Source organism: Enhydra lutris, unplaced genomic scaffold (assembly GCF_002288905.1).
Source record: "Enhydra lutris kenyoni isolate GAN:26980312 unplaced genomic scaffold, ASM228890v2 scaffoldscaffold1, whole genome shotgun sequence".
NCBI lineage: Eukaryota > Metazoa > Chordata > Mammalia > Carnivora > Mustelidae > Enhydra > Enhydra lutris.
Window position 1 is genome coordinate 69,633,985 of NW_019154085.1, and position 13,779 is coordinate 69,647,763.

At 40.7% G+C, this 13,779-nt stretch overlaps 1 protein-coding gene across 2 annotated transcripts in view; it reads left to right on the forward strand.

The window, feature by feature from the left end:
• The window catches only part of LOC111143469 (mitogen-activated protein kinase kinase kinase 20), a 178,799-nt gene that overhangs the window by 122,615 nt on the left and 42,405 nt on the right, over positions 1-13,779 (forward strand). For both annotated transcript variants that reach the window (XM_022497239.1, XM_022497249.1), the window contains exons 10-11: positions 2,679-2,785; positions 10,018-10,153. In XM_022497239.1, coding sequence (XP_022352947.1) covers positions 2,679-2,785; positions 10,018-10,153 — 243 coding nt within the window. The remainder of the gene's footprint in view (positions 1-2,678; positions 2,786-10,017; positions 10,154-13,779) is intronic.

Here is a 13,779-nt window from a genome sequence, read left to right on the forward strand (position 1 = left end):
TTAATACATCCCCCCAGTAAGTATGCCCCAAACTACAGTCTCCACTTGCAGCGCTCTCGTGGCTGATCTCCAGACTGCCTTACACACCTCCCTTCCCTGCGCATGCCCTCTTCTTTTCTTTCCTCCCCTGAGGATTTTCTTGGCCAGCCTTCCCTGGCTGTTCTGTTTACCCCCGCCCATACTTCGTCCACCTTTTCCTAAACCAAGTCCGGGCTACTGCCTTACCCTGTGTTGTTGTATTTTTTAAATGTGTCTTCAAGGGGCGCCTGGGTGGCTCAGTGGGTTAAAGCCTCTGCCTTCAGCTCAGGTCATGATCTCAGGGTCCTGGGATCGAGCCCCACATCGGGCTCTCTGCTCAGCAGGGAGCCTGCTTCCCCCTCTCTCTCTGCCTGCCTCTCTGCCTACTTGTGATCTCTGTCAAATAAATAAATAAAATCTTTAAAAAAAAAAATGTGTCTTCTTCCTACACGGACTGCAGTCTCCTCGAGGGAACAGGGCTGCCTTCAGCACATCACACGCACTCAGTAAGTGGAGGCCCCTGTGTTGACTAAAGCAGCCAGACCAAGGCACCTTCTAGTTCTCTGGCTTTAAGTATGTAGCAGTTCAGTCACTAGTGCTTGCCACTCCTGTGCATACAGAGAGAGCTATCACTGGCTACAAACTTTTATTTCCTTTTTTCCCCCTAGCCCTTGTGCTTTAAAGACATAGATGAAAATATTCAGCTCACCTGTAGAAAAATGTTCTTTTGCAATGAGGACGGTGAAGGGAATACAAGAGAAAGCTAGTATTGGGTGAATGTCAGGTCATGCCAATGGCTTATACCAGGTGCTCAAAGTGTTTTATCAAAGAGAAGGAGGAACTAAAGGTGCGTATCGTTTCCAGTTCTAAAATGGCATTTCTAAATAGGAAAAAAAAAAAAAAAAAAGCCCTGAGTTTGATAGGAAGTAACATCTTACCCTCATGTAATAAAGCATTGAAGGGTTTAAGAGCATTGCTCCTGATTCAGAAACTTGCTTCCGGTGTGATGCTGGGCAGTCCATACTTTTCTAAGATGGATTTTCCTTATCTACATAATGAAGATAAAAAGTAGTGTATATAGATCCTTAATAGATGGTCCTAGTTATAATTTTTTTTAATGCGAGCAAAATCTACATAACACTAAAAGGAACCTAAGCCTGGACCAGGTATTGTATTCTGCAACCAGAGTATTCATAAAATACCATTACCACAAATTTCTACATTGTTGTTTTTAAAATGTTCACTTTGATAATTTCCATCTGAGAGTATATTCTACCTATAAAATAAAGGTTTTTCTAGGGACACTTGTCACCTGATTTCAAAAGAGTTTTTACTTTATTCCAAGAATGATTAAATGTGGGGGGAAATAGTCTTTAAAAAATTCATTAACCCCTCCTGCTGCTTTTCTGTGTAAAATGAAAATCCTGTATTTATAATTAATTCCTGAGCAAACAGCTCACTTTTCCTTTCATACACTGACACATAGTAGGAGGAATTAAAATGGGGATAAAGCTAAAAGAGGACAAAATAGTTTTCAAATGTCCTACTTCAGGCATTTACTTCTTTTCTTATTAGAATGCTTTTATGTGGATTGGTGACATTTAGCTACTTATGCCCTCTACTTATACACACACACACACACACACACACACACACACACAGAGGCACACATTCCCTTAAAAAAGTGCAATGCAGGCAGAACTCAGAATAAGTATCCCAGTTTTATATTCCTAAAAAATGGAAAAATCGTCTCTTTTAATGTAGGAAGCACTCAAGTCCTGAGAGCAAGCTACCTCAACACTTCCTTCTTGTTTTGTGCTCCTAAATTAAAATGCATGTTTTAATTGCTGCAACTGTAATTTTCTCAGAAATGGTGTAATTATGAGGCGTGATGAAGAGAGACTGTGCATCATCCTTTTATTATCTTTCTTCCATTTTTGTTTTAATCTTCTGTCTCAACCTTAGCTGGAGTCTAAAGAAACAGATGAGTAGAGTTACTGCTAGCTAAAGAAATGCACCTAACCACTGCTTTCTCTGTTTCTAGTAAACCGTGCCTTAGAGTTTCCCAGCTCAAGTCCAGAACGAGTCACGACATGGATTAAACACTGAGAATAGTGAAGTTAAAAATGGCTTGAAAACTGGGGAATTTTTCTCTAAGCAAGTGGTTGAGGCAATTTTGTTAGTTCTCATAACATTAACTAGGGTTTTCCCCATCATTTCATTCTAAGAATTTGAAACCTACAGAAAAGTTGAAAGAATTTTATAATGAACACCGGTATACCTCCCACTCAGACTCTGCCGTTAACGTCTACTAAACTTGCTGTATCCCCTGGGTTTTTAAAGGACTTGCCTTTTCCTTTTAGGAGGCCTTCATCATACCCAAGAGAGAACTCATACTTTCCTTACCTGGAGAAAAACTGTAATTATTCCACCGTTAGGCCACACAATAGAAAAATGACTTCTGCCTCTGTTCTTAGAAATAATTTATTGAAAATAAGGAATATGGTCCCCTTCAACCTGAGTGGTCTGACAGCTGTACTCTGACTCAGGACACCGCATGCCGTTTTATTTGTTGTGGTGCGTCCAGCTTATTGTGTTGGCGGATTTTCTCTTCAAGACTTACTTTAAGTCCCAACGAGTGATTCTTTTCTCTTCCTCAGAAACGGCCATCTTTTAAGCAAATCATTTCGATTCTGGAGTCCATGTCAAATGACACGAACCTTCCCGACCAGTGTAACTCATTCCTGCACAACAAGGCAGAGTGGAGGTGAGTAAGCCCTGTACTGAGTCATGGTCTCCGGCTTTGAAGGACTGTGACCAGCTTCACTGCAGAAGAAAACCAGTGAACTTGAGGACAGTACTGACTTCTAAGCATGGAGTTTTGTTTGCTTTTTATGCTCAATTTTTTTGGACATGTAATAAGGCTCCCTTTCATAGGTGAACAAAACAGCAATCTTCAAAGCTTGTTGCCTTATCATACGTCTCAGTATTTGGAAAGAATATTGAAATCACATCTTCTGAGACGAAAGACAGTCATCGGACATTTCTCTGTACCACACGCTCTGTGTTAGGGAGCCTTGGCGTCTCTCCAGTGGAAATAAAAATACTGTTTGCCCAGGGATTTGCAGAGGGCTGTATCAGTTGATGGAGGGGGTAGGGAGACTATAAAAACACTTTTAAAAGAAAACTTTTGATGCTATAAATCCTATTAAATTTTGTCAAGTGTAAAACAAACTCAGTAATGAGAGAATTGTATTGTGTGAGTGGAAGAAGCAAGCCTGGGATGCAACCGTTGAGCCAGGTCACGTGCTGCAGGAATATAAATAGCATGTTTGGAAGCTGACATTATTCCTCCCTGACTCAGCAGAGATTTAAGTAACTTATTTCTGCTCCGGAGAGCCACAGCGGTAACGCGACGCCTTACGCCACCTGCTGTTGCCCGGTGAATACTGCATGCACTCTGGAGATGATGGTGTTGTTTACTCCTGTTACTAGACATTTCGTTGGGCTTTCTGTTTGCGTTTTACAATACTCTGATTTATTTTTATACTTTTGAAATCTCTATCCAGGGCCAGTGAGTTAAATGAATTTTTTTTTTAAAGATTTTATTTATTTGACAGAGAGAGATCACAAGTAGGCAGAGAGGCAGAGAGAGAGAGGGAGGAGGAAGCAGGCTCCCTGCCCAGCAGAGAGCCCGATGCGGGACTCAATCCCAGGACCCTGAGATCATGACCTGAGCTGAAGGCAGAGGCTTAACCCACTGAGCCACCCAGGCAGCCCGAATTTTTTTTTTTTTTTAGGGAAACAAAAGTCATACTGTCTGCTTTGAGTGTAGGTATGATGGGTTTTGTTCTGGACTTAAATAATTAACAAAGCATGTAATAATGTTGTTTCCTGCAGGAAGAGGCCAGTGCAAGTCTAACAGATGACTCCTCTTTTAAATCCGTGTCAGGGATTACTCTATACAAAGGCCAACCCTTCACGAGACTCAGGAGACCCTCTGTACCCTGACCTCAGCAGTCTTACCTTAAGAGCATATAGTTCTGCCTCTTAATCTCTGGCTTCTGGTCCCTCAACAGATATGTATTTCTTCCTCAATCAGAGTCCTTGCAAATGCATTTTCTTCTATATAAAAGTCATCCCTTTCAGCGGCATACCATCCCTGACACCCACATCCAACCGGGCTCCTATTCATCAGATAGCCACTGAAATAACATGTCTTTAAGGAAGTGTTTCTGCCCCGAGATGGATGAGGTTCCACTTTATGTGCCCTGGGACCATCTCCTTCAGAGCCGCAACTGCTGTTGGAGTGAATAAGCAACCGTAGTTGGTTGTTTAATCTGTGTCTTGCTGGCTGAAATGTAAAAAGGTCAGATAATTTCTTTTTCTTATGCTCATTACTATACCCGCAGCATCTAGAATGTGCCTTGAACACAGCAGTGGCTCAATAAATACTCAGGGCAGGAAAAAGCACAGTGATAATAATACTAAAAGACATTACGGTATCACACAAGGGAATATAAATATATAAGCTAATCTGTTGACTATGCCAAGTGTGCTTCTGACGTTCATTCACTCAGGTGGTCCCGGAACCTCTGCTGGAGCACCAGGCTCTTGGGCTGTGCTGTGGTGATGAGCAGAACAGCCCAGCACGGATCTGAGTGTCTAATGTAAACTATGAAATATAAATATACAAGTGACATTTTATGACTATTTTGATAAGTGTGATGACAGAGAAGTACTGGATATCTGAGACTATACAACCATGAAATCTCATCTAGTCAGACAAGGTAATAAAAGGATTTCCTGAGGAGATGCTATTTGATCTGTTCTCCAAAAGACCAGTGGGATTTTAACCTTACTATTGATACCCTTGAGGTACAGTGTCTCAGATACTGTATATCAGCATATGGGGAGGAGTTTTCTATATAAAAATGCAGAAGCTGCATATGGCCAAAAGCAATACCATCATAAACTGCCGTACAGTCGATTTCCCTCTGTACAGTAGCTCAGCAGGTCTAAAAGTTTTTGGTCTCAGACTCCATCACACTCTGAAAAATTAGTGAGGGCTACAAAGAGCTTTTGTTTCAATAAATTATATCTGTCAACATTTACCACACTCAAAATGAGAATGGAGAAAAAAGCATAAATATGTAGTTATTGATTCATTTAAGAAACAATAAATCCTGCCTCTACGTTCAGCCAGCGGCTTTGTCACTTATCACGCCTCTGGAAGTCTGTATACTTGTGAGAGAATGGGAGTAGAAAAGGCACATCATGTCTTAATGTTATTCTGAAAACCAGTTTAACCTCTTGAATCCTTTGAAAAGCTCTCATGGGTCCCCAGATCACACTTTGAAAACCACTATAGTAGACAGAGTTGCTGTCTTTAAAATAACATTTTAATTTTAATCTCATTCTAAAGGACATGAAAGGCATTTCACAAAAGGTGGAATCAAATGGCCAATAAACATATGAAAAACAGTTAACCTCACTAATCAAGTAACTGTAAGGGAACATAATTCATTTATCAGACTGGCAAAGATATACATTATGAAAATATCCAGCATTATACGCTTTCTAATATGTTGCTGGTGAAAATACTACCTTTCAGACCCCTCCACCACTATCATTTTATTCCTAGGAAAATAAATGGAAAGGTTGTACAAGAATGTATGGACACCCTCTTACTAGCACGGCGCCATCTAGAAATGCAAATGAGAACGCCATAAAGTGCAATAAAAGATTTTTGGGTTTTTGTGGTTTTTATGGTTTTAAAAACTGATGATAGCTCCATATACAGAATAGGTGGGGCCATTCGTGATAATACAGATCTGACAGATGATTTAAAAATAGAGACGAGGGTCCAGTATGACTGAAATGATTCCATTTTTTTGTAAAATGAACATGTTATGTGTATATGATATGTGCACATAGAGGAAAGTATCAAAAGGCCAGTGTTACCACTGGATAATGAAATTACGAGAGAGTGGTTTCTCTTTGGATACCTTTCTGTCCTACAAACCCAGAAGTTGAATAATACATTTTTTAAATGCTTCACAATGAAAAGCTGAGGAAAATAACATTAATGTATTTTAGAAAAAAAGCCAACAGTTGCCTCGCTGGCTTCCTCCTTGGCCATCTCTTAGGAACTAGTTAATCCTGAGAGCTGGTGAGGGAACACCTCTCTTTACTTGAACCACTAAACCAGTCTGAGAAGTCACAGGGCTGTTCTAAGTGAACTTGGCAATTGGTTAAAAACATAGGGGATAATAATACTAATATTAATTAGAATAACAACACACACAGCTGTCATTCATTATACTCTTACCAGACACTTGTACTGTTATCTGGATCATCTTGTATAATCCACATGGCAATCCGAACTTTTATCACAGATGCACAATCTAAGGCCTGGACAGGTTGGGTCACCTGTCTCAAAACACTCCATGTAAGACAGAGCCGGGGCTGGTACCCACATGGTCTGGTCCCATAGGCCCACCATGACACACAGTCTGTGCAGCGCTGTTCCCGGACCTGTGGCCACGGCCAAGCTTTCCACTCATTAGCACGAAGAGTTCACTTGACTCAATTCCTTTGAATGAAGAGAAATACCACAGAGCATGACTGTTTTAGATCATGATTAAGGCAAACCATCTATCCCACTCTGTGCCACATACCGAAAAGAATTAAATGCTTTGTCAGATCAACTGGATACTTCTAGGAATGACACATCCAGACTGTTCTCTTTCCCCTGACTTTTGTCTGGTGTCAGAAACCATGTGACTGGAGTCAAAAGCATGTGTAGGAAATCTGGTGTTTCTGGCAAACGCTTGCTTTCTGGTACAGTTTCCTCACACATAGACCCAATGAGACACCCTGTTCTGGAGAATTAAATTATTCTTCTTAAAGCTGTTTTTTAAACTAGGTTATTAAAAGCCACCTAAGCTATGTTTTCTCCTTTGACCTAACAGATCTAGGAAAGTCATCTCTTCATCTTATCTTTTAGCTTCTTGCTCCTTTTACGGACTTATTAGCAATAACAGCAGTGAGTGTTACGAATAGGAAGTGTGTCACCCTGTTGGTCATGTTTGCAATTTTCATGGCCTCATGTGACTGTTGACAAACCTGTGGTAATCCGTACTGAGCGAGCTGTGTGGTGCTGGGACGGCGCGTTCAGAGCTGGGGCTCTTGGCAGAGTATTTGCTGGTTGTATTCCTCCTTGGTGATCAGAACACTCTCACTGTGGCATGCCTTGTTAAAAACAAAAAACAGATCCAAAAATGTAATCTACGATTTGGATATTAGCACAAATCATTTTATATATAACACTACTATACATATTAGCTATTTGTCGTCCTATCTAATATGGCTGTTTACAAATTGACCTCTAAAGGTAATTGCAGTTCATTCCCTGCTTTTGGCATATGGAAAATTGATACTAGAGGAAGTCAACTTCAGTTGGATCTGGGTTAAGAAAAAATAATTTTCATCAACTAAAACGCTTTTACTTATAGAAGGCGATCTAGGTACATCAACAGATGCATTTGATGCAAAACAATGCATGGGCAACCAGGGAACCACGAGGGGGCAGCTGTCATGTTGCCCTCCTGAGGTTTGCTTGGCATCCAACACTCCCTGCCGATGCAGGGTGCCCAGGGGAGTGGTGCTGGAGGCGCTGAGCCTGAGGAGAGGGTTGAGGAAGCACATTTTAGTGAGTGTTTGGTTTTCCCTGTCCCAGCTTTCAGCTTACTTAACAGTTGTTTTCCAGAAGGGCTCAAAATCACAGTCGGCTCCCAGAGCTGAAACTTGGCTTAAATTCCGAGTGAACTCAAATGTGCTGGCCGAGGACCCTGACCAAACAGAGCCTGAGCACGCTCCGTCTCTCCGGCAGGGGTGCGGGTGGCCAGGCGGAGCACTGCAGACAGCAGACCCTGGCCTTCTGCCACGGAGTGCACCAGGCTCTGCTGCCTCCTTCTGTCACCCTCTGACCCTCTCCTTTTCTCGGCCAGGGAGTTCATCCTTCCTTCCTTTGTTATAGAAGTTTTACCTAAGGTTTTCCACAGTGATTCTTCCCTCTCAGTCCTCCATTTGGAAAATAAGCAGAAACACATCTATGAATGTACATAATACTCTTGTCAGAAATACTCAGAAATATAAAATGTGGATTTTAGGACAGTCACAGTTTTGAAAGATTGCTGATTTAGTGCCTTTCTTCAGGGTATGCAGTGTGACTCTACTTCTTTCGTTCTGTTGTTTTCAGATGTCACCAGGGAAAGGGCTGGAGTGTTAGTAGCAGATGCTTTTACACTCACTGCTACCTCCCTGGCTCTGAGGTATTCCTTTCAGACAACCAGGGAAGCAAAGTGCCAGGCCCAGGTCTAGACCCCCCTCAGTAGCTGTTCCCTGTGTTGGATCTTGCCAGTTAATGCCCACAGCTTTTTGGTTTCCATTTAGTTCTCATCCACAAGGGTGTTGGAATAAGATGGCCGTATATTCTAATTTTCCCTGGAGCTAAAAAAGCAGATTTGGGTTACATGTACCCATTAACTTTGGTCTGGGGCGGTACCTTCCATAGTCAGGGTCCCAGCCAGCCTTATGCCCTGGTGCAGTTGGTCTGTCTCCATGGCACCGGCTGACCTCCAGCCATCAGCTGCTTCCAGGCCTTTCAGAAGGCCAAGGGAAGGAACTTCCAGCTCTCAGAGCGTAACTGAGACTTACACACTGTGACAGCCCTGAAGGAAGAAGACAGCTTGTGCTCAGCGATGTCAATAGTTCACTTCCTACAAAGGAGGGGCTCCTAGAACTGGACATGCTCTAAGGGGTGAGCGTGGTCAGCCTATAGAGACTAAGGAGGGAACTTCCAAAAAAAATGATTAGACTTCAAAAGGCTCTTAGAGTTCATCTGGCCCACACTTGCCTGATTATAAAAGTTACCTCAGTCTTTCATTAAGTAATGGAAATTCCTGGGCCCCACCCAGCCTGACTGAATCCTGAGCTCTAAAGAAGTAGTCCTTGGAATCTGTGTTTTTTGTTGTATATTTCTTAACAAGCTGCCCAGGTAGATATTAGGATCAGGCAAGTGGGGAACCCTGATGTAAGATAGTCATCACCCCCTGGGTCAGTTAATCTGGTCAGATTAACTGGGTCAGTTAATCTGCTGACTGAGGTGCCCAGCCAGAGAACTGGCAAACGTGCATTTACTGGCGAAGTGATGAGGGTCGCCTAACCTGAGTATCATTTTCCCCATCTCTGTGGAGTTAGTGCCTGTTTCTCAGGGTTGTTACAAGAATAAGATGAGATGCTGTGTGATAGTGCTTTCCAAACTGCAAAGGGCTACTTGAATGTCAGCGTTCACTGAGTAGCTAAACCAGGTGCAGGCCCGCAGCTCAGGCTCTACGGTGGGTCTTCGGTGCTTCGGTGAGGAAGTCTCTTGAACTTCTTTTCCTAAACTAGAAACCCCCTGTTTTTGCAGGATGCCACAAATCTCTTCTTCTCTGATAGTTTACAGTTTGGTTTCGAAGCTCGAGTTTTCCCAACCTCACAGAGAAAAAGGATCAGATTTCCAGTCACCAGCGGTGGGGGGGGGGCATATAAAAGGAAGGTGGTCTTGTGACTTCTAGTCACGAGATCCATAAGTCCAAGGAATGTAACGTACAGCATGATGACTGCAGTCTAATATAGTATACACGTGACATTTGTTTAGAGAGTCAATCTTGAGAGTCTGGTCACAAGAATATTTTTCTTTTTTTGCTTTCTTTGTATGAGATGATGGATGCTCACGGAATCTATAGCGTCATCATTTCACAGTATGTGTAAGTCAAACTAGTCTGCTCTACACCTGAAACTTCTGCAGTGACAGAGGTCCACTACATCTCAAAACTGGTAAAAAATAAAAGTGCAAATGTTAACGTTTTATATTAAGCATTCTGATGAGCCACTAAGCGTTCAGTAACTCGTGGTGCAAAGCTGAGACTTAAACCCGTCATCCTCACGCAGGTGCGAAATTGAGGCAACTCTCGAGAGGCTGAAGAAACTCGAACGGGACCTCAGCTGTAAAGAGCAGGAGCTCAAAGAACGGGAAAGACGTCTGAGGATGTGGGAGCAAAAGCTGACAGAGCAGTCCAACACCCCGGTGAGTGCTCCCAACAGGGTGGTTCAGTCCCCCCCACTTAGAAGCTGTAGCCTAGCGGGGCAGCATGGCCGCCCTCCTCTGGCCCCCTCCCCACTGCCACCTCCTCACTTCCTGGCTTCTGCCTGCACGGGAAAGGGGCTGCGTTTACACTCAAGTAGCACACAGATCTAATTTCAATTAACAAAAGGCCAGAAATGTAAAAGAAAAGCCTAGCCTATTTCTGGCTCTTTCTCTAAGAACTGTTATTGTCAGTGTGTTTGTACGTCAGGATTACAAAAATAAAATGCAGTATATTTTCATACCATCTGTTAGATCCCCAAAACGTGTGCCTAAAGGCTGATTAACTCCACGGAGTCCATCAGTAATTAATAAGCATAATGCCGAGGCAGCTAGCTGTCTAAGAGTCTTGATGTGGCAGAACTTAACCAAGTCTTCCTCCTAAAAGAAAGCAAATTTAGTGACATATAAGTGACAAGCATTAATATTCCTTGCTCGATTTATTGTTCTAATCATGGCAGCAAAAGATTGGAAAAAGACTTCCCTTGAGCCAAGCCTCCAGTATTTACTACACTTAGGAAATACCTTGGTTTTCTTCCAAATCTTCTTTTGAGAGGAAAATAAAAATTCTTTTTAAGGAATTCACTAGGTATATATTGAGCTTGTGCCTATATCTTGCTATGATATATTAAATTCTAATAAAATTTTTAGGATTCTTCCCTATTTTGAATGATTTATCATTTCAGGAATTAAGTTTATCATTGGCTTTTTCAGGGTTTTTAATGGGGAGTGTTTGTCCACTTTCAAATCACAAGTAATGGTGAGATTAGAGGTAAACTTGTTGTGTATTTTAAATTCATTTTTGATAGTTGCTGTGGTGGTCACACAAAAAAGATACTTAAATGCCCTTCACTTTAAAAAGCTTTCCTATTTTTAAAAGCCTTAATCTTCATTAAGCAGCCAGTGCCCAGTTGCAAAGTATTTTCCAGTGTCTAAAGAATAAAATAGTTTTGCCTCCTTCTCCAATTCTTGTGGAGAAGCAACCTGATATCCACAAAAGGAAAACACAATGAAGTTAAATGTTTATTATCAGATTTAACTTTTTTCCAAAATGACTTTGGCTGTGTAGGGATTTCCAAAGTAAGGACTGAATTGCTACACATAAGACTGCCATGGGACATTAAAAGGTATCACAATTTATAAGTTCAGTGAATTTAACTTGCCTCTCAAGAAGGAAGTGGAGGGAAGTCTCCTGTTCTGGTTGAATTGGTCCCAACTGGCAGACTCAGAAAGCATCGCCCTCAGGGTCTGCGAGGAGCACGGCTTCTCCCCCAAGTTTCTTCCCCAGCTGAGGAGAGGCAGGACTATGGTGGTCTTCTCAAGGCTCAGAGGTGTTTTTTTGTTGTTGTTGTTTTTAAAGTACATTGAAATCTTAAGCTCTAAAGCACTGCATGTCTTGACTCCTTCTAAATGTAGCATTGTAAGAAAAAAACTCTAAACTACCTATTAAAGTCTGCCTTAGAATCTTTCTTTGGTTTATTGGCATTAGTTTTGCTAAGAAATCATGGGCTGCCTTGCACACACTATTGCTCTTAGTAACATAGTTGTGTAATAAATAATGAAACCGTAGGAGTGCTCAGTAGGTTGTATGCTTGCATTTTAACTCCAGAAAACTTTCTGTAAAGGAACTGCTTCGAAGGCTACCATCTAACAATGGACAGCATGAAGCATGATCTCAGAGATTTTCTCCCCCCCCCTTTTTTTTTTAACCTATGAGGGCTAAGTTTTCTTTCTTACAGTATTTGCTTTTAATGTCTCTTCTGCTTAGAGCTGGTATTTCTGAAGGAAAGAAAGTTTGTGCTCAGGTATTTTCTAAGTAGGTATTTTCTTTCATCCTTACATCAGTTTCTAGTTGACTTTAAATGAGGTTTCTGAGAGAAAGATAAAATAAGCTTTTTAAAAGGAAGTAGCTGGAGGCTTAAGCTTTCTGTATATATATAGTCTCATTTTAATTATAAAAATCTAACATTTATGTAGCTTCATAAAAGATGGAATTATTGGATTTATTTCAAGGAAGGATGCTGTTTTCCTTCCTGAAATTAAAACAGTTGAAATCATCTAGGCAGATGAATTCTCCCTACATAAATTCGGACAGTGGTTTTTTTAATGATTGTTATAGCTTGATGTAGAAATTTTATTGCTATTCAAAATAAAAACTTATTTGAGAGACATCTGTGTTGAGAACTTAACGTAATGTGAAGAAGGACCCATGAAATAATAAAATAAATCAGCAAGAAAGTGCTCTCTAAGAAAATCTAACAATTGAAAACAAATCTGAAAAGCTGGGAAGTTTGACTGCAAGGAAAGTAATATCCTGTTTCCGGTGTTAAAGGAGCTAAAGCAATTCTTTTCTTCCATATAACTGGTACTTTTTAGTTGAAACATATGAAATTCTTCATGAGCTAACAACTCTGGCAATCTTTTCCTAATAGAGTAAGATAACTTTTTTAAAAACTCAACTCCAGGGGGCGCCTCGTTGGCTCAGTTGGAGGAGGATGCAACTCTTGATCTCAGGGTCATGAGTTCAAGCCCCACAGACGGTGTAGAGATTACTTCAAAAAACAAAAACAAAAACAGCCCCCCCCCCCAAACTCCAGTTTAAAAATTAGGAAATTGGCCTTAAACATCCAGGATGTTATGGTTACCCCATATGTTACTTGTACATTTTTTATCATAAAGTTACCATTATTTAGCAACACCAAAAAGATAAGCCTCAATTGCTTATTCCTCAAAAGAAGAGGCAGTAACCCTTTTTAGATCTTGCCAGTTCTGCCTCTGAAATATGATCAACACTTATGGGAACAGGTTAGCTGTTCAAAATAATTATATAAGGTAGAAAATAGATGTGAGAGGGGGAATTCCTAGAAAACAAATTCTGCTAAAAGAAGGACACTTAGAGAATAGAGCAAAAGGTAACAGTTTAAATTAATACTAATTTCCTCTCCTCCCAGTTGTCATCTGTATTTACATACTTGTTTATACTTAAGTATTAGAGACATCTAGAATTTGTTCACAAATGAATTATGTTATAAATTGAATAACCAGTATTACATCTGGCTGTAATAATAAATGGAAACCAGTGAATTCTAGACTCGTTTTTAGTTTAGATTCAAATAGTAATCTAGATAAAAAGGAGATTAATGGCCCAGATTTCCGTAGAAGGGTACTGACTACTGAACTGTTTTCATGCTTCCTCTAAGCTTTATTCTTTGGTACAAGGTTTCTTGATTTTTTTTTTTTACTTGAGATTTAATCTCTACTTAATTTCTTTTTTAATTTAATAGTTAGCTAAATGTCTCCGTGAAAGTGAAATTGGGAAAAATTAAGTGCAGTCCTCAAAACTACTTTTGTTTTAAGTGAAATGAGAGCTTAAAACTTGGAACTTCCTTCCCATTTGAAAATTTGGCCTGTTGTGATGCTTTGCAAACTTTTGGTTGTGATTTACTCTGTCATTTATAAATTATGGCAAATACGCTGAAGCCAAACGTGCCATTAAATAAATTCTCTAGTAATTCCCTACATTCATTTGTTTCACTAATCATTTACCTTCTGTGCAGCACCCACTAATT